We start from the raw sequence: 26,693 nt of genomic DNA, 5'->3' as shown, positions 1-26,693 counted from the left end.
ACCACCATTTCTTGCAACACCTAATGTTTCAAGGAGGCCTCCTATACATGTACTCTGCTACCTCAACCTTGCTATCCTCAAAAGATCTGATGGCATCACAGCACAGGGTGGTTGCAGGCAGTTGCTATGGAAGCCTTTTTAAAATTTAAAAGTTGTGGCCACCTAATACATAAGGGACTTCTCATCCTGATTTATTTGGCAATGTCAAATTCTGGAGACTTGTGCGTTCCATGGCTGCTACCAAGAGTCAGAAGAAAAGGAAGTGGGTTATATGAGAAATCTTCAAGATGACTCTGCAGTTTGATGGTAAGCTGCCTTCGCTATCAGTAGCTGTCCCATTCCATGTATTTTTTGAAGCAGTTTTACAAGTAATTCTTGGAAATGTTTCATATATGAATGTATCTACTTGTGAATGGAATCACAGCTCAACCATGAGCGTGAATGCAATACGGGCCTGATCCAAAGCCCTTCATAGTCAAGGGAAATCTCATGGTTGACTTCAAAGGCAAGCTACAACTGTGGATACGCTTCGATGATCTGCATTGTTTAGCACACAAGTATAATTCTTCACAAGATCACAAACCATAAATCCCATCCCTTTAAAAAAAATTGTTACAGAAAGTCTATGTCTTTACATGTCTGTTATGAAAGAGATTTTAAACAGTGTGCCTTGCAAATGTTCTACACTAAAACACACAAACTCGACTGTCATTTACAGGTAACTGTCCAGAGCATTCAGTCTCGAATAGCAAATGTCAAGTAACTACTGACTGCATATTGTATTGCAACACTTGTACCGTCATATAGTATGGGGATTTTGCATGAGATGGTTTTAAAATGGAAAACATTCTGCTGCCTTCACCAAACACAGTGAGCTTGAGCTTTGCTTGTACAGTACGCAATATGCTGGTAATATTAACCTGCTAGCCATCAAGAGCCACATAGGTAGGTGTTTTTCATGTGGTAGTAAAGAACCAAAAGAGGTCCGGGGTTCTGTTAAATGCCATGACCTCTGAACACAGGTAGGGATTTTTACATAAGGATCCCATCTTTTGGCCCATGTGTGGTTTTTATCCCACATTGAAGAATAGTATAAGAAAATACAAAAATCAGATCAAACACTGTTACTTCTAACTAAGCATTGCACCAAAAGGTACTACTGAATTTACACCATTTGCTTTTCAGAACCACTGTTTGGTTCTGCTAATATCATTACCTGGATGACTTAAAAATCTTTGTTTTTCACACATAACATATGCAACATGGCAGTCTAAAGGTAGCTCAAAAATTATTCATGCCATGTGGCTCTATGGCTTCCTGCTTTTTAACACAGCCTATGGAAATGAAGAGACATAAAATACAGCATCACATAACAAGCCCTGACAACATGAAAGCTTCACTCTACTGACAAACCTTTCTTCTCTTCGCAGCCAGTGTCAGATTTGAGCGTGTGGCTGCTGCTGTGCAGGGAGTCTTTTGAATCTTCATTTTCATCCAGAATCCCAGCAAAGCTGATCTTCCTCTCATACCTGTGCCTGTCCAGCTCAGGGTCCAGACGCAACCTGCAGCTCTCCAGGTCCTGTCGCATCATGTGGACCATAGAAACATGTAAATAGCATAAGCTCTTATACTTTTCTCCAGCAACAAAGAATTATCATTATAGCAAGACCTGCCCTCAAATGGAAATCCTACTTCTACCATCTGGAACTAAATTTCCAGTTAACCTAATCCCTTCATAGCTAACCTACACTGACACATTTTCAAATCCTGATTGAATTTGGCTTTCAGCTACTGTATACTCAATGCAAGGGGATATTGTTCTGCTGGAAGATATTAATAGCTGCCATCAACTGGGCCTCTGATCTATAGACGATCACAGATCTGGTTAAAGACAATGGGTATGCTAATCACCCTTCTTTCAGGCTAAACGGATAGAGCAATATAATGCCCCTGTATGTACTGATATTTGGAACCACCAGGAGGGTACTGCCTGAGCCACTAGGCTACATGAACTGTGTGGTCAGGGGGATTTCCCTGGGACTGGTGACAAACACAGCGGGGATAGGGGATTGCTTGCAGCTGGCTATGTGTGCGTGTGTATGTGCGCACGCATGCGTCAGAGGCAGAAAAACAAAGAAAACGCCAGCAGACAGCAAGAGAAGCAGTCGTGAGCATGGCCCTCAAAGAGAGTAGAGAGACAGAGCTCCTTGGGCACAGAACTGACTAGAGAGGCAGACCTGTAAATAGCGAGCAAGGAAACTGCCTGCTGTTTGTTTCTGCTGCTTTCAAGAAAACAGGACTGTGTGTTCTTTCTTGGTAAACAAACAGGACAGCACCCGACTCGGATCATCCATTTCTCCTCCTGGCAGAAACAGCCCTGCAATGCCCTGAACACTGATGAACCATTCGTTCCAAAGCGGCAACATTACCCAATTATGCCAGTATTCAGATATACACATCCATTTCCCTTAGCAGAGACTGAAAAAAAGGCAGGTTAAACACATAGGGTTCTGTTTTCAAAATGGCTGGTGAGAAGCACATACAGTGAGTGCAGTTAAAAAGCCCCACTCGTTTATAATTTTATATACAACATCCACTTGATGACACTGATATCTTGGAGACTGTTCCGCATGAAAACCACTAGGGTATAGAAATGTAAAATGGCAGAGCTATTTGTCAGGCTTAACCGAGGAAGAGGTGTTATAGTAAATGAGGGGTAATCAATTATTTTTTGTCAAGATCCAAATTTCTTGGCCAAGGTATAGTCAAGGTCCAGACTCCGGAGAAAATAATACAAAAACAATAACAATAATGATAATAAGTAAATAAAAAGATTTTTGGGTCTGTTCAAAAGCATCTGGTGGTCCGGACTTGGCACATGGTCTGCCTACACACTACCCCTGCAGTAAACTGTCTTAAAACAATCAAAAAGGTTAATCATGAGGAAATATCAGTTTCTTATCTCACACTCAGGAGATTTCGTCCATGGCTGTACACCTGTAACTCCTACTGAAGTTATTGGGAGTTAATAGGAGTGTGTGATGTTCTGTTATATTAAAAGCTGCTTTGAAAAAAGTGAATTTTCCCGAACACAAAAACAAACACACAAACATACAAAAGAATAGAAACATTACAGACTTAGTGGTGCTGAACATGTGTAATTGCTTTGCATGAGAGAAATTAGACCAGTTACAGCCCTTAGAACACTTGTAGAACACTTTGCAGCCCCTCAGAAAACCACCTAAATGGTCCAACAGATGATATAATAAGCGATAAGAACAGATGACTTTTCCACTTGCTTAACCATCAGTTTAAGGCTGGATTTTCAAAGGAGCGTTTGGGGAGTTGGACACCTCAGTTCACTGGGAATTGGGCACATCAACTCCATTAGGCAGTGCTGAAAATCCCAGTTTAACTGGTTTAATCTGAACAAATGTGGATGCAGACTAGCTGAAAGGGTTCAATTAATCTTTCATTGACCCCCCCCCCCCCCCCAGTGTACCTTTGGCTTTACAAAAACTCCCACAACATACTGCTTGTGGTAGATGACCCAGGAACTGTGAGAGAGGCATTCAGATCACATTGCAACTGAAATGGTTTTGGAATACAAGGCAAAACTTAAAGCAAATCAGCCCATAGGCGCTGACTTCCCCTCTGCCCAGTGGCTGCTTGACTCCCCCACCCCGCCTCTTCCCACCCAGCCCCGCCCTGCCCCTTCCCCGCATCTTCTCCGCCTCCTCCCCAGAGCGCGCTGCGTCCCTCCCGGAAAGTCCTAAGTGGTGCCAAACAGCTGTTAGGCAGCAGGCAGGTGGGAAAGGGAGGAGCAGGGACGCGGCGTGCTCAGGCGGGTGAGAAGGAGGTGAGGAGTGGGGAGGTTGGCTGCCGGAGGGTGTGGAGGGAACTGTTGGTGGGTAAACTGGCTCATCATTATTGGTTCAGATACAAACGGTTTAGTTCTCTAGTCCTCTAGTCTAGACAAGGCCCCACTGACATGTGTGGAATCTGCAAATGCTTAGAACATCTCGGAATCAACCACGCATTTAGGGAACGTTTTCACTGCAGACGTAAGTCAGGCTCTTATCCAGGTTTATGTCTTATCCAGGTTTATGTCTGTATAAACTTGGCTTTATCAGTAACAACAACAAAAAGGAACCAAATCTTCATACGCCCAGTTCTCTTTAAAAGCACAAGCAAGCCAGAAAGTTTTCTTTGTGCAAAGAAACCCCCATTAACCCATTTCTAACTCAAAACATAACACTAAGTTCACCTTATTTCCTGAATGTTAGGGGCCATAATTGTTCAGCACTTGTATAAGATTCAAACTGTCAGGCTAATGCTATTATTTCTGATAGACTCTTACATAGTGAGACTAAGTTTTCTTCCAGCTTCACACTACAAAACAAGTCCTCCTCTTCCTCTCCCATAGCAGAGTTTGAAAACTTCTTAATCGGCAGCATTTCTGTGTGGCTCAAAGACACAGATCCCTACAGATCCTAATTACCCAGGATGTTCTTACTTTCAACATATCTGTTTTAGTAAGATGCATTTCCACCTCTAAGACCCTGTAGTTTTGTAACACTGTTTTATAATGCTGCCATTTATTACATAGTGAAAATGTCAACAAAGAGCCACGCTGATTTCCTCCTTTTGGCTGACTCACTCCATTGGAGGTCTGTAAAATATTTTAGCAACCAACTTCAAACTCTAACTGCTGTGATGCCACATCATGTCAGCCTGTCAGGTATATTGCCATTAGTGACATACTGAGATTTGGGTCTAAGACTCTCATTAACATTAATGGAAATGGTGTGTCTTAATCGTTCAGCCTTCTGTGGAAACTTCACCACAGTTAAATCCCTGCCACCAATCTATCCTTTTCATCAGGTGTATGAGGAAAATAACCTCATGGGAACTTCTTCATCTCTAATTCCTGTGGCTCACTTACCAGGAGAGGCTCAGTACGTGGCCTGGGCATGTAGGGAAAGGTCTCTCGAAGAAAGGTGGTGATCTCCAAGAGAAGCTGGCATGCTGCCATCTTCAGGGCAAAAGGACAACCACATTTAGTAGGGTTCACAGTGCCTGGAAATGAGATTTGCTTGGTAAGAGAAAACATGATACAAAATTTGGAACCAAGAATTGATGGACACACATGGTGCACGATGCAAGGTGCATATGAAAAAAGTGTTATGATTAAATTCTAGACTCCTATATTACTTTTCTAATATTAAAAGGACAGATCCATGCACATATCTATCTGTCAGCACAAATCCCATATACTGTGTGGTACGTTGTTATCAAAACATCTGCTAACTCGAAGTGATCTCAAAATATAAACTCTACATACAATACTATATATTAGCACAATACAGATTTAGAAACAGATACTCTTATGTCCTTTACACCTTTGCATCCAGCCAAATAGATTACCATTATGGCTAAGCTTGTGTCCTAAATGAAGATGAACTCAAACCAATACCAAATCACCAGCCATCTTAAGTGAGATTATCAGGGCAATAATCTTGGGAAAGGGTAGCATCATTGTCACGCTTGTTCTTTTTAAAATCATACACATCATTGTGAACAGTCAACATACAAGTATTGTTACTGTTACTGTTAATAACTGTCCAGAAGACTAAATAAGACAGCAGCCCTGCAACTTTGTTCTACATAATGAATACAAATGTCATTTAGAGATGGGACAACAACATGCAGTTATTGCACCATCAAGTGTTTAGAAATTAGTAAGGTACAAATTTCCATTAAAGAGGGATTCAGCAAAGCAAAGTATTTACAGGCATGCTTGACTTTACACAAATGGGACTACCCACATGCTTAAAGTTAAGCACATGTTCAAGTGGCTTTGCTGAAATGGAGTCTATATGCTCAGCTTTAAAATCTATGTTCATGATATTTTTCAACTGGTCCAACACCCATCCAAACCTTGAAGACAATGAAGTGTTCTTGTGGCCTTGACCAACTTGCAAAGAATTTTTTGGGCTAACATACAGAAGGAAAAAGAGCTGGTAGTTATTTTGGGGTCCCTTGAAACTGCTAACAATCCTGATTTTTTTGGAATGCTTTGGGCTTGTCACTTAATGAACCATCCAAATGTCTTCTGGAGATATTTTATGTTCCCCCTGGTTTTTCTCACGTCTGATCCTGTCGTGTTGCACAAAGAAGCACGCAGAAACTGAACCAACAAGGGAATGTTTCAGGAATGGAGAGGACGCTATAGGCTACCAGACAAAGCCTGATTATGTTTACCTCGCTTGCAAGCTCCTTGTTTATTTCTCCTGTCACGAGTGATGGAGTTCACAGGAACTAAAATGATCTGAACAGGCAGATACACTGAGGTACGCATAGGTTCTCAGGGGAAACTCGAGGAAGTACTCTGTCTTAGGACTTGTCTACACTGCAGAGCCTTGGCTGGCAGAGCCATGCTGGCACAGCCTCCTAGTGGGGACGCAGTGTAAGCCAACAGAAGGAGTTTCGCCAGCATAATGGCCTCTGCCCCAAAGGTCATTAGCTAAATGGACAGAAGCACTTTTCTGTCAGCATAGTTGCTTCTGACATTCAGCTAAGGGGTGTGATTTGTTTTCATACTGCTGGCCGTCACAGTTATGCCAGCAAAACACCCAGTGTAGACGAAGCCATAGTGTGGAGGCTGAGTGGCATTCTGAACTCCCTGGCATGTAGAGGGAGCACTCCTGCTTCTACACTGCTTCATGGGGTGCAGTCTGCCAGCTTCCACCATGGACCTATCTGACACAGTAGCCCTGCCTCCTACCCACCTGTCCTTTTGGAGTACCTGGCACACCCGGTGGAGAAAGAATGGAACAGTCCAGGCACTCTCAAACACAGGGACTGCAGTTCTGCCTAGCCTCTCATGGGTCATTCAAGGTATGTAGGGGAAGGCTCCACCCCTTGTTCATTCCACCCCTTCATGTGTACCAGCATAAAGCAGAATTTGGCCCAGTACAGCTATCCATGGCCACTTCGGCTAAGGCACTGTGGTCAGGAGCAAATGGCATATTACAAAGCGCTGGGAAGGAAATTCAGATACTGAGGACCTGATTCTCCTCTCAGTGATTTCACAGGAGTACAATTCAATTGCCTCTAGCAGAGTGGTCGTTATGCAGTGAAAAGAGCAGCTCCTTAACCATAAAAAGGAAGCCAACAGATACATAAACAGCGCTTATATATTACATTCAGTGAAAAAACAGTAGTACACGTACACACAAGCCAGTACATTACAGACCACACATATACAAATGGTGTTTGGAGAGGATATAATGTTCATTGCTATCTTCACCTGTAGCCTATGTCTGTATGTGATGTGATTTTATTTATTCTGATCACACATCACATCACAATTTTAGAATCTGTCAACGTCCTTAAAATGTGTTTATTTCAGTGATTTGGTACATTGTACGTTTTTTAATGATACTTTCTGTACCACCTCACTACATTTTTGTGTTAGAATCAATACATGGACATTAAAATGCTTAAATTCAAAGCATTTCGTGCAGCTATGCCAATTTACACCATCTGAGGATCTGGTCCTTCAATATTAAGAAAATTTAGATGTAGCTGATTTTGCAAAAAATGTGTTTTTTAGGTTTTGGTAAGGATATCTTTGAAGAAGGGGAATCAGAATGGTGTACAAGCACTTGAGCCTAGATATAAAAGATTGATCGGATTTATTTATAATCGCAATCTACAGTAATTGCAACTCACTTGCCTGTGTTTTAGATGCTATTATTTTCATTGTCTCTTATTGCTCCTACTCATATGGTATATTTTACATCAGGCACAGAAAGAAAGGGAAGGGAATTGGTGGGGAATACAGTTGGGTGGCAAGAATATGAAAGAGAAGAAGAAAAATTAAGTGCTCCTAAAGCAGAGGTTCTTACAAGCGGGGGTTCTTGTAGTAAAGGGAGTCTCCTTACTGTCATCTAAAAAGTCTTCCTCCTCATCCTCCTTTCTCAGTCTCCGCTTGGCCTCCTCATCATAAATGAGGCCCAGCAGGTTGGCCGGGCTCTCACTCTCACTGTGGCACAGCTCGTTGAGTCGGATGCCAATTGCCTGCCGGAAAGAAGGAAGGAAAAGAAAGCACAAGGGAATGAGGACCGGAGGGGATTCACCTGGATCTTGCTCATTCTGAGGCAGCTGGAAATTTCATGTTAAGAACAAAACATTTTGTCATTTTTTTAAATCACTAGAGCAATCGAGAAAACTGTTGGTTGCGGGGGAGGGCCGGAATCACCACCAAACAAATTGCAAATATTTTCTTCTATTTTTGGTCAAAATTTTGAACAGTTATCAAAATTTGGAAAAAGTGTTTATATTTGGTTGAAACTACAGGCACTGATTTTTCATACTGTTGGGGGGTGCTCAACCCCCAACCCTGCTCCAGGCTCCGCCCCCACTCCACCCCTTCCCCCAGGGCCCGACTCCAGCCCCGCCTTTTCCCACCCCTGCCTCTCCTCCTTCCCCGCCTCTTTGTTCATCAAAATTATGCAGTGACACGTGCCATCCTTCTGCTGAAGATTTTCTGCTGAGGAAGGATGGTCTGGTGGTTAGGATACAGCCTGGAATTTAGGAGACTGTGGTTGAATTTTCTGCTCCACCAGAGACTTCCTGGGTGACCTTGGGCAAGTCATTTAGGCCCAGATTTTTAAAGACATTTAGGCAGCTAACTCCCATAGATTTCAATGGGAGTTTGGCACCTTAATACCTTTAAAAATTTGGCCCTTAGCCTTTCTATGTCTCAGTTCCCATCTATAAAATGGGGATAACAGCAATGCCCTACTTCACAGGGTGTTGTGAGGATAAATACATTACAGATTGTGAGGCGCTCAGATAGTGAGGTGGGACATGTAAGCAGCTAGGAGACAGAGATTCCCACTGAAGGAAAAAAAAATCTAAAAATTTTTTTTCTCCAGTCAAACAAACAAACAAAAACTGCTCTAATGGCTTCGTTACTGAATGTTAGGGTAGCGGAGGTTCTGAGGGCAATGCCACAGCTGGGTCAATTAACAAGCAGAATGCTTAACATTAAGACCATTTCAGAACTCCTGAGGTTTTTTTCCCAAAGTGATGCTGTATGTAAGCAACGTACATCTAAGAGAACATGGAAAATCACATGGAACATTTTACTTTGCTATAGCATCATTTTGTAAGATAGCAAATGGGAGTAATTTCTTTGTTTTAATAACAATTTGGCACTGAGGCCCTCTTGGATTTAGAGGGAGTTCCTGAGAGACAGGCTAAAGCTGATTTTCTGACCCCCTGAATCTCAGAACTGACGTACCAGCATCATATAATTTATCTGCCTAAACTGAAGTGAAGCAGAGAAAGAAAAGCAGTCACAAATAGGTATGATTAAGGCTCATTTCTATTGCTACTAAGCAGCTGCTATTAAAATGGAGATGATAGACTCTGTATGGGATAGGAGAATGTGGAACTGTGTGGTCTGCAAGCTGATCTGGACGGTTGTCAATCTCAGTTGTCTGTGAGGTTACACATCGCTGAGTAAACTCTAAAATCCTTCATACTATTTTCTCTCTCCTCACTTCAGTTATTTAAGGAAGAAATGTCTTGCTTGGTTTTCAAAGATGCAATAAATTTACCACTCATTACTACTGCTGTTGTCTACCCTGACTGATGATATAACAATCAGCTATAATTACACAGCAACCTAACTAATAATGCTAATTTGTACTAAATTCCTAATAGGAACTGATTGCCAGAGTTATCCTGGGCTAGCCTAGATAATGGATAGAGCAATATATCTCCACGTAGACGAAGGCAGCTTAACAAAAGAAGCCACAGGCAATGATAGACTAGACTGACCAGAACAGACTGAAAAGTCTGTCATTTAAAAAGACAATGTCACTAGTGGGATTGGATTAGCTGATTCAGGGGATCAGTAATGGGCCCATCACTTTTAGTGGCTTTCTGAATCTTGCCCAGGTCAGTAGAGACTTAAAGTTCTTATTATGGGAAGGCTATTTGGTAGGTTAGGTCTGGTGGCCTGAGGCTAATTCTTTATCTAACCCAGGGTTTTATAATGGCACCCCCACCGCAGTATCTGAATGACTCTCAGTGCTCAAGTGTACCTCCTAGAAAAAACATCACCACAGTTAGCATAACTCAGCAACCTTGCTGGCAATCTGAAGGAAGAGGCCAGGGATAGCTCAGTGGTTTGAGCATTGGCCTGCTAAACCCAGGGTTGTGAGTTCAATCCTTGAGGGGGCCATTTAGGGATCGGGGCAAACCTTGGGGATTAGTCCTGCTTTGAGCAGGGGGTTGGACTAGATGACCTCCTGAGGTCCCTTCCAACCCTGATATTCTATGATTCTATGACTAAATGGGCTTCGAGAGTGACCTGCCCTCTCAATCCTGTTGACTTTGACCCAGAATCTCCCTTGTGGTACAGAAGCTTCGTGTCCCACTGCTAAGTGGCTCTTGAGCCAGGGTTGCAAGTTATGGGTTGCACAGGGATCCTCTGGTGGCACAGAGCTGAGTGTATTGGCTCTTATGTTCCCTGATGCTGACACAGTTGGGAAGGTCAGGTGAAGGAATATGACCTGAGCTTCCTTATACCTAGGCAATCCCCAGCTAGCACAGTGGCCTCTTGAGGTCATTAGTAGCCAGCATAATTTAAAATGCCTTCTAAGCTGCGGCCACAGGTTACACCAGAGGACCAGCCTTGCATACAGTTAGCTCAGGATTGAGACAACACAAAAGCTGTCTTTGGAGCCCCCTCCTGAAACGTGTTTTGTGCTCCTCAGCCATCACCAAGAAAATGGTCCTAGGCCAAAGGGAGGTGCTGACCATGCTGCCCTGGCTCTGTAGATAAACAGAAGACTTAAGTCTCCAGGGATGCATGTCAATATGGCACCTTCCAAGAGCACCAGACGGGTGTTAAATATGGGGAAAACGTTGCACTGTCAAGAGTTGGCTCTGAATTTTCCCCTACTTTAAAATAAAGTAAAAAAGAGAGGGAGAGGTGCAAGTAATAATTAACAATAATAATAAAAGAGTGTGCTCCCTCTGCACAACTGCTGCTAAGCAATTAGCTCAAAAATTCAACTCCAAGAGCTGAGCCCATTTCCACAAACATGTGGTATGGTGCCGGAAGAAGTAAACACAAGAGATCTATGTTGGCACCTGCTATATTTGAAACCCATAAGATAAAAAAAATCAATATTTGCTGCAGGGAAAGACATTTTATGTAAAAGCCTCCAAAAGGGAATTAGAAATAAAACAGAAGCTAAAAAATAATAAACTGAAAGCTATAAAAATCCCCAAGCCCCTAACATTGACAATATCCTTATGACCTAGTGTGATGACAGAATGTGTCTGAAGGCTAGCGAGAACCACAGCTTTTCACCATTGCAAAGCTTCTCTTTAGAGTAATTGCTGTCTTTATACACTGTGCCCTTCACGAACATCACCGATACCATTGGGGACATGGGGGAGATTTCACTTTTGGTGACTGTAACCCGTATCTGTAATTAATATTACAGGGTGAGGAGAAAGGAGGCACTAGAAACAAAGAAAGGGGGTAAATCACAGGCCCCTCCCTCCTCAGTATTTCACAGCTCTCCTTTGTGGGTGAGTGGGCCAGAGTTGGGAGAAGGGGGATGGAGGAGCAACCCTGAAATGTCTTCAATTTGAGTTGAAGGGTGTCCCTGAACTCTCTCTTGCAACGTACCACTGATTTCTGTTGCTGCAGGTTTTTCTACCTTTCTTGAGCAGGATAGCTAGTTCTGACTCACACAACTACGTGCTTAAATAAAAGTATTTACACAGAGGCAAATTCTGTGTATTTACTTCTCAGCTATGCTAGTAAATCAGCAGGGATGCAGCAAATGCCAATGGAAGCCAGAGCCATCAGGATTTCATGGCCCCCTCCTTGTTACCTTGGGGCAGGAGAAAGCCCAGCATCTCAAAACACTGAAGAGCCTTTGTACTGAGGTAATCAATTATTCGTTTTCAGTGTCTGCTCATTGGCAATAGCACCAACTAGTTCCCTTGGCATGAACTGCGGCTCTCACATTATGGACACTGGGTCTTTGGAATCTTGTTCTCCAGAGTCACAGATCTGGAGGCTCCCTTCAGTCTGTCACTGTGAAACCAGAAAAGCCCACCTTGAGATGGATGAAAATGCCTAGGGAAAAAAAGTGCAAGTACCAAATTGCTGCAGCAGTACACACAGGCCCTTTGAGGTTTGGGAAGGGAACCCTCGTGGACCAAGCAATATTCCATTCCAGCATAGCTTTTAGCAATTCCTGTGGACAGCGGATGCCCGGACTGTGAGGAGGAAACAGTTTGAAATTCATATTGCTGCTGACCCTGGCTCCATGGGGAGGGATCAAACTAGCTCCTGGTGATTACAGCCAACCTCTGTCTCCCTCTCTCAGAACCTTGAGAAAAGAGCAAGCTGGGAGATGCAGTCCACCAAGGCAGCCATGTAAGCAGTCCTATCCTGGAATAAGGCATGATGGGAAATAAAAGGAGTACATAATCCCTGTCCTTTCCACAAATAGGGTAGATTAGACATAGAGGGAGCAAGGCTGTGCTGATGATCTCTCCTGGAAGGTGCAGAGCAATTGCATCAAGTGCCTGTACTTTTTTAAGCCTATGATTTGTTTTTAATGATTTTTGAGGCAGATGCCCCTGAAAGGAATCTGAAGTAACCAAGGGGATTATGGATTGGTTTGGCTGTCCATATGGAGAGGTTTACATAAAGACCCTAGGCTGGGGAACATTTTATTTACAAACTCCAATTTATATATTTATTTTTTGTTTGGCTTGACACTCATTATGGTATATCTTTGCTCTTATTAAAACAGAAAGGTAACACAAAACTCACTTAAAGCCAGATAGCCAGGCTTCAAAGTGCTGGAACCTCTGCAGTTCAATAAAAGAGAAGAGTAAAAATGAGTTTTCCCCAGCATTTCAAACTAACAGCTGCATGATGCAGCTTCCAATAAGGGCCAGGCACTCAGCAGGTATATCCTGGCATAGCCTCTATGGAACCAGGCTGATTTGCACCTGCTGAAGATCTGGACCTACATGTCTAAAGTGGATGCTAGGAGGAAGGACATTAAATGTTGAGCCCCCCTACTCCTCTTGATTTGATTGCCATTTAATTATTTTAGCTTAAAGAAAAAAAAAGGTGAAAACTTACATCTCCCCACTGGTAGAAGAGTTTGGCTGCATTCCACTGCAGCTTCTGGTTCCGTTTGTTCCCCACTATTGGAGAACGTCCACGGGACAGGCCTTTCTTCGTGATGTTCACATGGTGCCCCTTCATCCACTCTGGCCAGTTGCCGCGATTGCAGCGGTGAACGAAGCGAGCACATTCGAGAAACAGGGCTGCTCTTGCCACTACAGGAGCTTCCTGAAATGTTTGCAGAATTACATTAAAAACTATGAACCAACCAATCTAATTGAAGAGGTGGCATTATCTGGACTGGTTTGCAAATGGAAAGCAGCTATCTCTGGAGGATCACAGTTAGTGTGATTATCCTTTAGGTAGGTTCTTTGCTAGTATCAAACCCATGACCTCTGCATCTATTATTTAGGGTGCAAGACCAGGTATAAATTTCTATACCTGGTTCAGCCACTAGAGGAATGCAAGATCCACACTGGTATTAATGTGGTTACAGTAATGGGTGTCTCTTGCCTTCAAATCATCTTTAATGACATCCTTGTTTTCTGTAACTGGTGGTATACCTCACTCATAATGGAGACAGATAAGATGGGCTGGTTAAGAGTGTGAAATAAACAGAGATGTGTCTGAATCAAACCCCTAGATTTGAACACCCCTGAATCTTGGGAAAGTTCAGATCCGGATGTGAATTATGTGTCTGGCCCCTACATCTACAACACACCAATATAAATGCTTAAGATGTTTTGGGTTGCCTAGAAGGGAGAGAATAACAGTAATATAAATAAATAAATGAATTCTCACTTCTGTGCACACAGATATAATAGAACTTACTTCCATTTTCTGCCCAGTCCCTCCTGCTCACTAATGATCACTTCTTTTGAAGCAATTTTATTGGTTTTTGTAAATAACGTGACAACATAGACAAATATACACATATGTATGCAAATCAAGGCATGCATACAGCCTCTTCTTGACATTGTGTTTTTCTTTATCTATTATGGCGGTATTTAACAGCACACTGCGCTATGCTACAATTAACTGTCTGTTTCCCTACTTCATTAGAAACCCTTTTATCCAGAAATTTGTATAACTGCCAAAAAATAAAACAGATTCCAGCTGAAACTTTTCCCAGAGCAGTGAGCCAAATTTTCAAGCTGCTTACATCAGCATGCAGACAAATACTACAGACAAAAATGCCAGTTTGGGCACATATACACCAGCATTTCCATGCATCGTGATTTGTTCTGCCTGGGTGACACAGGTGTGGATGCCTTCATGGAGGCTTGCTGAAATGGAGGCCAGCACATTCTGTGCTGACAGCAATTAGACATGGGTGGACCAAATTCTGTGGTGGTATAAATCAGTGTAACCCCACTGACTTCAGCAGAGCTCTGCCAATTAATGCCAGCAGAGAATTTGACCCGAAGCCCTAACATTAGGTATCCAAGTTTGAAAATTTTTGCCTTAATTTTTTTCAAGCAAAATTTGTTCATGTGTGTCCCAACATACCGAAAATTTGTTTTTCATAACAGGGAGAAATGATACCTATCTTAGCTGAATTTGATTTAAAATGCCCCATTTTAAAAGACACTGTGCTTGCCCTCATGAATATGTTGAGGGTTTATTTGGTAATAACGTAATCTTTTCAGTGTCATATGTATTTTTCCAATTTTACTTTTGGGCTTGATTTAAGCTTAATTCTGAATATTAGTATAGAAAGTGAATAACTGTTATTGAAGTACAAACAGTACAAATAAGGTGAACAACCAAATACAAACAAGTTCCAGTGAACTGCAAATAAATTACACAAGGTGGCCTCAAAATAGATAGGACTCCTGGCAGGGTTGGGCCCTGCTAAGTGATTTTTTTTTACATTGCCTGTCTGTTTTTTGTTTAGCGATCAATCTTTCTTTTTTCTGTCTGCATATTTAACAGGTAGGACTTCAAAAGCACTCAGCATTGGCCTAACTCTGCTCCATTTAGATTCAATTGGAGTTTTATGATTGGATTCAGAGGTTAGAGAGTTAGACCAATTTGGGGCTTCTGAAAAAGTCTAGCCAACATGTTTAAAAATAGAAACTGTAATTTGTAACTTTGAAATTAGAAGTCTCCTCCCACACCCAGTTTACATCACTGTCAAAATAAATAATGTTTTTACCACTTGGGATAGAGAGACAAGGTGGGTGAGGCAGTATCTTTTATTGAACCAGCTTCTGTCACTGAAAGAGACAAGTTTTCAAGCTAAACACAGCTCTTCTTCAGGCCTGGGAAAAGCACTCATAATGCCACAGCTAAATACAAGGTGGAACAGAATGTTTAGCATAAGTAGTTACCACATATTCATTTTTAGTGTCAATCAAAGTTATGAATTTAAGCTCCCAGACTTATCTTTTGATGGTGTTGTGCAGGTTTCCTTTGAAGGCAAAGACTGAGAGGTCAGATATGGTGCGGTCATTTTGTGAAGTGTTCACCCACGGGTGATATGGTGTTTTTGTCTTTTATTATTTTTCTGTGAGAGTTCATTCAAGAGCAGAGTGATTATCTGGTTTCACTCACGTAGGTGTTAGTGTGGCATTTCGTGCACTGGCTGAAGCACACCACATTTTGTGATAGGCATGTGAAGGACCCAGGGATCTTGAAAGGTGAGTTGTGGGGAGGAGGGGGAGGGTGACCAGATGTCCCGATTTTATAGGGACAGTCCCAATATTTGAGACTTCTTTTTAATATGGGCTCTTATTACCACCCAGCCCCGTCCCGATTTTTCACACTTGCTATCTGGTCACCCTAGCGGGGGATTGGTCATTGCAGCAGTGGAGATATGTCTGCAGATTTTGCATTTGTTGTTCTGGGAGGGTCTCGTACCATTTTGAGGTGGGGTGTCCTTGTCTATGGGGAGCTTGCTGCTGATGAGGAGCGTGGCGAGGTTGGGGGGTTGGTTGAAGGCCAGAAGAGGGGGTTTGGGAAAGATTTATTTCAGGATGTGGTCCCTATAGAGTATGGTTGTAATTGTTTAATGATACCCTGTATGGATGGGTTTCAGCGTGAGAATGATCACTCTGACCTCTCAGTAATCACCCTCAAAGACAACCTTCACAACATCTTCAAGAGATGACCTTTGGAGCCTAAATTCACAACTTTTCTAGATACTGAAATCAGTGTCTAAAAGACACTGGATTTATGGCTTGTTACAACAATCTGAAACCCACTCACACGTCCTTTTTGTTCTGGGACTACAGGAGAACATAAGAATGGCCATACTGGGTCAGACCAAAGGTCCATCCAGCCCAGTATCCTGTCTACCGACAGTGGCCAATGCCAAGTGCCCCAGAGGGAGTGAACCTAACAGGTAATGATCTAGTGATCTCTCTCCTGCCATCCATCTCCACCCTCTGACAAACAGAGATTAGGGACACCATTGCTTACTCATCCTGGCTAATAGCCATTAATGGACTTAACTTCCATGAATTTATCCAGTTCTCTTTTAAACCCTGTTATAATCCTAGCCTTCACAACCTCCACAGGCAAGGAGTTCCACAGGTTGACTGTGTGCTGAGTGAAGAAGAACTTCCTTTTATTTGTTTTAAACCTGCTGCCCATTAATTTCATTTGGTGGCCCCTAGTTCTTATATTATGGGAACAAGTAAATAACTTTTCCTTATTCACTTTCTCCACACCACTCATGATTTTATAGATCTCTATCATATCCCCCCTTAGTCTCCTCTTTTCCAAGCCAAAAAGTCCTAGCCTCTTTAATCTCTCCTCATATGGGACATGTTCCAAACCCCTAATCTTTTTAATTGACCTTTTCTGAACCTTTTCTAATGCCAGTATATCTTTTTTGAGATGAGGGGACCACATCTGTACACAGTATTCAAAATGTGGGCGTACCATGGATTTATATAAGGGCAATAAGATATTCTCCGTCTTATTCTCTATCCCTTTTTAAATGATTCCTAACATCCCGTTTGCTTTTTTGACTGCTGCTGCACACTGCGTGGACGTCTTTAGAGAACTATCCACGATGACTCCAAGATCTTTCTCTAGATTAGTTGTAGCTAAATTAGCCCCCATCATATTGTATGTATAGTTGGGGTTATTTTTTTCCAATGTGCATTACTTTACATTTATCCACATTAAATTTCATTTGCCATTTTGTTGCCCAATCACTTAGTTTTGTGAGATCTTGTTGAAGTTCTTCAGTTTGCTTTGGTCTTAACTATCTTGAGCAGTTTAGTATCGTCTGCAAACTTTGCCACCTCACTGTTTACCCCTTTCTCCAGATCATTTATGCATAGGTTGAATAGGATTGGTCCTAGGACTGACCCTTGGGGCACATCACTAGTTATCCCTCCCCATTCTGAAAATTTACCATTTATTCCTACCCTTTTTTCCCTGTCTTTTAACCGGTTCTCAATCCATGAAAGAATCTTCCCTCTTATCCCATGACAACTTAATTTACGTAAGAGCCTTTGGTGAGGGACCTTGTCAAAGGCTTTCTGGAAATTTAAGTACACTATGTCCACCAGATCCCCCTCGACCACATGTTTGTTGACCCCCTCAAAGAACTCTAATAGATTAGTAAGACAAGATCTCCCTTTACAGAAACCATGTTGACTTCTGCGCAACAATTTATGTTCTTCTATGTGTCTGACAATTTTATTCTTTACTATTGTTTCAACTAATTTGCCTGATACTGATGTTAGACTTACCGGTCTGTAATTGCCAGGATCACCTCTAGAGCCCTTTTTAAATATTGGCGTTACGTTAGCTATCTTCCAGTCACTGGGTACAGTAGCTGATTTAAAGGACAGGTTAAAAACTATAGTTAATAGTTCCGCAATTTCACATTTGAGTTCCTTCAGAACTCTTGGGTGAATGCCATCTGGTCCAGGTGACTTGTTACTGTTAAGTTTCTCAATTAATTCCAAAACCTCCTCTAGTGACACTTCAATCTGTGACAATTCCTCAGATTTGTCATCTACAAAATATGGGTCAGGTTTGGAAATCTCCCTAACATCCTCAGCCATGAAGACTGAAGCAAAGAATTCATTTAGTTTCTCTGCGATGATTTTATCGTCTTTAAGTACTCCTTTTGTATCTCGATCGTCTAGGGGCCCCACTGGTTGTTTAACTGGCTTCCTGCTTCTGATGTACTTTAAAAAAACATTTTGTTATTACCTTTTGAGATTTTGGCTAGCTGTTCTTCAAACTCCTTTTTGGCTTTTCTTATCACATTTTTACATTTAATTTGGCAGTGTTTATGCTCCTTTCTATTTACCTCTAGGATTTGACTTCCACTTTTTAAAATATGCCATTTTATCTCTCACTGCTTCTTTTACATGGTTGTTAAGCCACGGTGGCTCTTTTTTAGTTCTTTTACTGTGTTTTTTAATTTGGGGTATACATTTAAATTGAGCCTCTATTATGGTGTCTTTGAAAAGTGTCCATGCAGCTTGCAGGGATTTCACTCTAGTCACTGTACCTTTTAATTTCTGTTTAACTAACCTCCTCATTTTTGAATAGCTCCCCTTTCTGAAATTAAATGCCACAGTGTTGGGCTGTTGAGGTGTTCTTCCCACCACAGGAATGTTAAATGTTATTATATTATAGTCACTATTTCCAAGCAGTCCTGTTATAGTCACTTCTTGGACCAGATCCTGCGCTCTACTCAGGACTAGATCGAGACCTGCCTCTCCCCTTGTGGGTTCCTGTACTAGTTGCTCCAAGAAGCAGTTATTTAAAATATCGAGAAATTTTGTCTCTGCATTTCGTCCTGAGGTGACATGTACCCAGTCAATATGGGGATAACTGAAATCCCTCACTATTACTGAGTTCTTTATTTTGCTAGCCCCTCTAATCTCCCTTAGCATTTCATCGTCACTATCACTGACCTGGTCAGGTGGTCGGTAACAGATCCCTACTGTTATATTCTTATTAGAGCATGGAATTACTATCCATAGAGATTCTATGGAACATGTGGGTTCATTTAAGATTTTTATTTCATTTGATTCTACTTTTTCTTTCACATATAGTGCCACTCCCCCCCGCATGACCTGTTCTGTCCTTCCCATATATTTTATACCCCTGAATGATTGTGTCCCATTGATTGTCCTCACTCCATCAGGTTTCTGTGATGCCTATTATATCAATATTCTCCTTCAACACAAGGCACTCTAGTTCACCCATCTTATTATTTAGACTTCTAGCATTTGTGTACAAACACTTTAAAAACTTGTCACTGTTTATTTGTCTGCCCTTTTCTGATGTGTCAGATTCTTTATGTGAATGTTTCTCATCTAAGCTGGCCCATACTTTATCCTCTTTCATCCCCCCCTCCTGACTAAAACTTAGAGAATCTCTATCAATAGACTTCTCTAAGAGAAGTCTCTGTCCAATCCACGTGTGCCTCTGCAGCAATCGTTTTTCCCCATCTCTTAGTTTAAAAACTGCTCTGCAACCTTTTTAATGTGAAGTGCCAGCAGTCTGGATCCACTTTGGTTAGGTGGAGCCCATCCTTCCTGTATAGGCTCCCCATCCCAAAAGTTTCCCCAGTTCCTAATAAATCTAAACCCCTCCTCTCTACACCATTTTCTCATCCACGCATTGAGACTCTGACGCTCTGCCTACTTTCCTGGCCCTACGCGTAAAACTGGTAGCATTTCTGAGAATGCCACCATAGAGGTCCTGGATTTCAGTCTCTTTCCTAGCAGCCTAAATTTGGCCTCCAGGACATCTCTCCTACCCTTCCCTAGGTCACTGGTACCTACATGCACCATGACCACCGGTCCTCCCCAGCACTACACATAAGTCTATCTAGATGCCTCGAGAGATCCACAACCTTCGCACCAGGCAGGCAAGTCACCATATGGTTCTCCCGGTCATCACAAACCCAGCTATCTATGTTTCTAATGATCGAATCTCCCATTACTAACACCTGCCTTTTCCTAATGACTGCAGTTCCCTCCCCCGGAGAGGTAACCTCAGTGCGAGAGGATACCCCAACATCATCTGGAAGGAGGTCCCAACTATGGGAAGGTTTCCCTCTCTTCCCGGTTGACTGCTCTCCTTCTCTGGGCCTTTCATCCTCCTTAACAGCGCAAGGGCTGTCTGACTGGAGGTGGGACAAATCTACAGTGCCCTGAAAAGCCTCATCAACATATCTCTCTGCCTTCCTTAGGAATGTTAATGGTCCACTTCCCCTCAATTGGTCCCTTGGAATATGTGCTAACTACTTACGCTAAACAATCTGTTCCACCTTGTATTTAGCTGGGAGACGCTGAGTACCTTTCCCAATCCTGAAGAAGAGCTTTATGTAGCTCAAAAGCTTGTCTCTTTCACCAACAGAAGTTGATACAATAAAAGATATTACCTCACCCATCTTGTCTCTCTAATATCCTGGGATTAACACTGCTACAACAACACTGCAAATAATAAAAGAAAATTGTTTTTCTCACTTTTATTTTATTTTCCCACCCGCTCATTTCCTGCAATTTTTATAGGCAAAAAGCAATTTAGCAAATGCTCCACATCTTTTTAAATGTCCACAGCTCATGAGTAGGCGCTAGTGACTAGGTGATTGTTAAAGAGTTGAGATGATGATTCTGTATCCATAATATATTGGTTTCATGGTGCACAAATGCATGTGTAAAATGTATTTAGGTATTAAGACAACAGCAGCTTAAGCAGGTGAGGATCTGCATCTAAAGAACCATACACCATTGATTCAATTACAGTCACAAAAGGTTACGAATACAATTGAAAAATGTGGGGCCTCTTGGAAGACTGGCAAAAAAAAAAGAGATTTTGGCTAAATTAAAAAAGAGAAACATTTCGGGGAACGGGAGGGGTAATTGCTTTTTGGTGTGACATTCTGTTGTAGTTTGTCTTTCTTTTCAATTCAAATGAGGGCAGAAAATATCTACCTGTTAGGATACCTATGAACAATGGGAATATGCATCATGTTAGAGGTTCTGAAATGATGCATGACTATTTGGGTTAGTAGCTGAAAGTCAGGGATTCAGTGACACCAAAGAGGTGGGATTATACCTAAGGCTTGTATGGACTCTTAGCTACCTAGGACAGCCATCATACATTATGGCCCATATGTATCCAAGATACATGGAACAAGGAATAGGTGAGGATCAACGTACCCCAAAAGGGCATAACATTAACCTCATCTGTAGCAATATTCCCTCTAATTTTTAACAGGCCATGTGCACAAAAAATTTCTTCTGTGCCGCTGCTGAAGCAAAAAAAAACCAAAGAAAGCTGCTGCCGAAGCTGGAGTGCGCGCGGTGTTTCACAGTGTGGGCGGGGCGCACGCACACGCCCACAGCTTAGAGGGAACAGTGGTCTGCAGATTTATCAGCACCAGGAAGATTGTACCCATGATGTCATTCTCAGGTCCATGGTGCAGCAGTTATGGTGTTTCACCTATGCTTATATATCCCCTCGGGTACAAGGAAATGAACCAAGATGATGGTCCCAAGCAGAGAATTAATCTATTATTATCCAGGGGCTTGTTTCTACATACAGCGCTACAGAGGTGCAGCTGTGCCACTGTAGCGCCTTTATGAAGATACCCCTATGCCCATGGAAGAGCTTCTCCTGTTGGCATAGTTAATCCACCTCCCCGAGAGGTGGTAGCTACGTCAAAGGCAGCAGCTCTCCCATCAACATAGTGCTGTCTACATGGGGGTTAGGTTGGTATAATAATGTTGTCAGCGACGTAGTTATACCAACATAGCTCTGTAGTGTAGATCTGGCCTAGGTCTTTCAAGGGAAAAGGAGACTGAGGCAATTAAAGATGGTGGGTGGGGGAGTAATAAGGGATGAAAGAGGAAGGATGGTCCAGTAGCTGAAGTGCTGGAACTAGGGGTCCTGGGTTCAACTCCCCGCTCTACCACAGACTTCCTGTGTGACCTTGGGCAAATAATTTGCGGAAGGGAGGGACACAGAGAATATCTGTAACATGAGGATAATAGCACTTCCTTTCCTCAGAGGAGTGGTGCAAGAATAAATAAATTAAAGGTTGTGAGGTGCTCAGATACTGCAATGATGGGGTTCACAAAAGTACCACGGATGGACAGATGATCTGCCTGCACACCCGGGGAGTTCCTCCTGGACCCATGTGACTCTGCACCCCCTACAGGGAGGGTTCTGTATAGCAGGCACAATAAAGTTCTTAAACAGATTTACTGGATATTGCTCTGTGGTCACTGCTCTCAAAGGCAGTAACTTTCTCATAATCACCAACACCCAGTGGTGAGCTGGAGCCGGTTTGCACTGGTTCACTAAAACTGGTTGTTAAATTTAGAAGCCCTTTTAGAACCAGTTGTTCTACGAGGGACAAACAGTTCTAAAAGGGCTTCTAAAATTAACCAGCCAAAAGTGGCGCCTTAGACACCGACTCCATGGGTGCTCCACCCAAGGGGAAAATTTGGTGGGTGCATAGCACCCACCGATAGCTCCCCGCCCCACCTCACCTCCGCTCCGCCTCCTCCCCTGAACGCGCTGCCCCGCTCTGCTTCTCCGCCCACCCCACTATGGTGGCCCACGAGACCCTCCTGCCTGGTTCTGGGGGCGGACAGGGGAGGGGGGTGGATGGGTCAGGGGTTCTGGGAGGGGGTGGGGGTGGGGGCATCAAGGAACGCGGGAGGTTGGATGGAGCAGGAGTCCCGGGGGGCAGGGATGGGCACTCATGGGAGATATCAAAATGAGATAATATCATGCTACTGTCTGATCTTGTAGAGGTTTGTGACCAGAGAGCCTCCAATTCCATTCTTGTTTCCTTCAATTGTCAAGTAATTTTGCAAGACTAATACTACCTACTGATAGTAACTTTTTTGTGGCCACCCCTTTCTTGAGGAAGGAACCAGTTGTTAAGATTTTGGCAGCTCATCACTGCCAACACCCAAGTGACAGGGAAGTTGGATCTCCTGGGCCTAATTCAGCAAACCCTTCCTCACTTGTGAAATCCTTACTCATGCAAATAGTTTCAGTGGTCTTGCATGTTTGGGGAAGGATTTCCCTCCCAAGTAAGGGCTGGGGGATTTGGCCCCTTGTTCTGCAGAGTCCTGCTCAGATGTTCCTAATTTAAAACATGAAGTGAGTCACCTGCAGAGAGAACGACCCTGCTAAACGTGACAGTGCACAGACTCCCTGCAATAGCTTACCTGGAGCCCAGAGCAATCGGAAGCAGCAGCAAAAGAAAGATGAAGATGTGATAGAATGGACAGGGATGGATTCACATCACAGAGAAACACATCACAAATGGAGAGAAATGAATCGGGCAGGCGATGCGTAGCTGAAAAGAACCACAAGTTACCACGGTTACTGTCAAAACTCAACACAGCAGCAAAATCCTAAGTAGCATTGCTACTTTCTATGGAATTTTGTTTACAAGTCATCAAAGTAAAATCTCCACCTTTTTACATTAGAATTCCCATAACACTTTTTTTGTACTGTATAGATCAACCTGAGTAAGAATCCACATTTTTCTTAATTAATATTTTACAGAACCCCAGAGGGGCTCCTCAATAGTCTGTTCAACTCATGCTATAAAATGCAAGGCTGATCTGGATGAGCAGGTGGCTTAAGATGGAATCAAAATGAGATAATATCATGCTACTGTCTGATCTTGTAGAGGTTTGTGACCAGAGAGCCTCCAATTCCATTCTTGTTTCCTTCAATTGTCAAGTAATTTTGCAAGACTAATACTACCTACTGATAGTAACTTTTTTGTGGCCACCCCTTTCTTCACCATGGCAGTTCAAACGAATTTATTCCCTATTCCCCTATTCTCTCTTCTGGGGAAAAAACAGCTATTTTTAAAATAAACTGTTAGTTGCTTGTGAAAGATGTCAGACTGACAGCTCTTCTCGCTGTAGCCATAAGGCAAGTACATCGCGGGCAGCAGCTGAGCAAGTGTATGAATACCAACTCATCACTGGGCATGGAACCCTGAACTGGGAGCAATTGCTCCAAGAGTAAATGGTTAATTCAGTCTCTCTGCCCTTTAAGCACTTGAGCTTTCTGTCAGTACTTGGTGTCAAGTATTGCCATTTGCATCAGTCAGGTCTGGTCTCGACTAGGATACATATGTGGTGTTAGAACATATTAGCTAACACATGTTGATTAATACTTTCTAGAAGTCCAGTGCGGACAAAGCAGTATTGACTTTAACATGCACTAAGCAGGTCATGGTAAAGAGTATTGTGCCGCTAGGCCTTAACTCGATCAGTTTATCACATGTTAAAGGTAGTGGCCCCTCTCTACACTAGACTTTTCAAACATGCTCATTAGAATATTTTAGCCAGCACATTCTAACAACACACCTTTGATCCTAGTCCTCTGTTGTGGGAATCTATCCACAAGGGACTAGAGTGGCATACCAAACCCATTCAACTTAGACCTCGAAATTATCTTCAGTAGGTAACAGATTTAATTTCCTACCAGCCCAGACTGAATTTCAGCTGGAGACAAAGGAGTAAAATGGCCTGTAACCAATTATTAATGTTCATAAAACACTTGGTAACCCATCATCACCCAGCTTTACAAAACCAAACCTGGGATGGATGAAACTTCTTGGATAATATGTTACTAAGTAGCTTCTAGTCTTCAAGGCAGCCTGTGGTGCAATGTATATAATAAATCATTACCTTTTAATACCTATGGCTCTTTTTCCACTGCTCTAATTTCTCTAAGTTGCAGTGGCAAATATGTTTAAACTATCTGTGCTAATCAAAGACCCTTTGATCACTTTAAGAATGGAATTACTTGTGAAGTCTGCATGAAAAACATGCTGATGAAGGTTGAACTAGACCGAAATTGGAGCCGATCGCCCCTAATTTTTAACAGTTGTCATAGCAACATGGCTAGGGAAAATCATTTAAAATAAGGAGCTTTTAATTTGCATCAAATTTAAATCACACAAATGTTTGAAAAGCTTGGAAACATCGGTTTAAAAATATACTTTGTATTAAACTGTGTTTTTCTTTGCTTTAAAGAAGTTGAAAGCATTTTTTCATAATAGTGTAATTTGCCAGTGGCCAATGCAGTAAAATAACATACTGACAGCTTTTCAAATGTACAGTAAATATGACATCTTAAAGCTAAAACATGTCACTGACTCTGCAGAATTGATAAAAAGCAAATGGAATATGGTAAGGACTACTCCATTCTTGCAGATTAAACAACAATTGAGAAGCCTTGGTCGTAAAGACATGTTTGAATCAAACTGGACACAACTCATACCCACAACTTCCCAAAAGATAAACATCTGCTTATGGCAGGCTACAGAGATCAGAACGATCTGCCAAAATGTGAGTAGAGAGAGCCAAATGCAATAACCCAGGACTGACTGCCATTGCTACTGTCATAGGAAAAGGCTAGGGCAGACACAACTCTGAAGGGAAAATAAAAGAGGGGATAGTGAAAGCAATATTGATTTTGACATGTGTTGTGAATTTTCTCTCTGTCGCACTAGATCCCTGCCCCAACTTCCCAAAAATGGAGCAAGTTATTCATCCCAGCACATACTGTGCATATCTGGCTCCCATCTGTTGGGTTACAAGGACTTCAAGCTCAGTGACCAGATCATAAATATAATTCTGTGCTCTGTGCCAAAAGTAGCCATCTTCTTTGAGACTACAGAAAAGACAGACACAACAGGAACGTCAAGAAAACAAAGAAAAGAAAATACCTCAGGAAGCTTTAATATTTTTTCTGCTCTACCTCCCATTCCCAGATTCCAACTAGCTAGTAAGATGCTGGAAAGAGCAAACTCACTGTCACTCCCTTATTAGTTCAACGTTCTTGTAATAACAATGACTTCATAGCCATACACCGTTCTCAGTGATAACTAAGGATTTCCATCACTTTTAGTTCTTATATCCCTGCCCCTTTCTGCAGAGACACCCTGTCATGAACAATCTGTTGGCTCACATTGGAACCCTTTAATAGAGCTCTTTGATCAATTTAGGGGGTTCTTTACTTTTGGAGCAATAACATGACCATCGGCTCAAGGGCTTCCAACCCTTCAATGCCCCACTGGGCACCAGAAACCTCATATAAAACTCTTTGATTGATTTCCTCCTCCCTTAGCTCAGTGTTCTCCTTCTCAAAACCAGAGAGAAACACTAGTGCTATCACGACCCTAGGTGCAATGTAGCTTCTGAAACAAGAGGATCAGTGGCTGCTAAATTAAGGGCAGCACTGGAAATAATTCAGAGGTGCCTTTTCCTCAGATTCCTTTCATTGCCAGTCCTTATGACCAGGAAATTTGATCTTTCTAGGCTTGTGAACTACAGTTTAACATCTTCATTTTTAAAACCAAACCTCAGTCCTTTTCCAGATGTCCAACACAGAAGGAGAAATAACAAAAGTTTGGTGCTCCAATCAAATACTCAAGATCTAGATTGAAAAGCTGTGTTGCATTGTCTTATTTCTGAAAGATTAAATTTGCTGAAAAACACAGTTTTCATTCCAAGTGTTTGTCTGTTTTCTT

The 26,693-nt window shown here is 42.3% G+C and overlaps 1 protein-coding gene across 14 annotated transcripts in view; it reads right to left on the bottom strand.

Moving 5' to 3' along the window:
* Positions 1 to 26,693, bottom strand: part of UNC80 (unc-80 subunit of NALCN channel complex) — a 188,877-nt gene that overhangs the window by 81,403 nt on the left and 80,781 nt on the right. For 9 of the 14 annotated variants that reach the window (XR_012154378.2, XR_012154377.2, XM_073306697.2 and 6 more), the window contains exons 23-26: positions 13,202 to 13,414; positions 7,914 to 8,085; positions 4,946 to 5,079; positions 1,414 to 1,579 (exon numbers count right to left, since the gene is read on the bottom strand). Coding sequence is in view for 12 of the 14 variants with exons in the window: in XM_073306697.2 (XP_073162798.1) it covers positions 1,414 to 1,579; positions 4,946 to 5,079; positions 7,914 to 8,085; positions 13,202 to 13,414 (685 nt within the window). In the remaining 2 variants the exon portion in view is untranslated. The remainder of the gene's footprint in view (positions 1 to 1,413; positions 1,580 to 4,945; positions 5,080 to 7,913; positions 8,086 to 13,201; positions 13,415 to 26,693) is intronic. The other 5 variants (XM_073306690.2, XM_073306696.2, XM_073306693.2 and 2 more) reach the window with 1 other exon arrangement.

This window comes from Lepidochelys kempii, chromosome 11 (genome assembly GCF_965140285.1).
Source record: "Lepidochelys kempii isolate rLepKem1 chromosome 11, rLepKem1.hap1, whole genome shotgun sequence".
NCBI lineage: Eukaryota > Metazoa > Chordata > Testudines > Cheloniidae > Lepidochelys > Lepidochelys kempii.
This window is presented reverse-complemented; position numbering and strand designations above follow the sequence as displayed.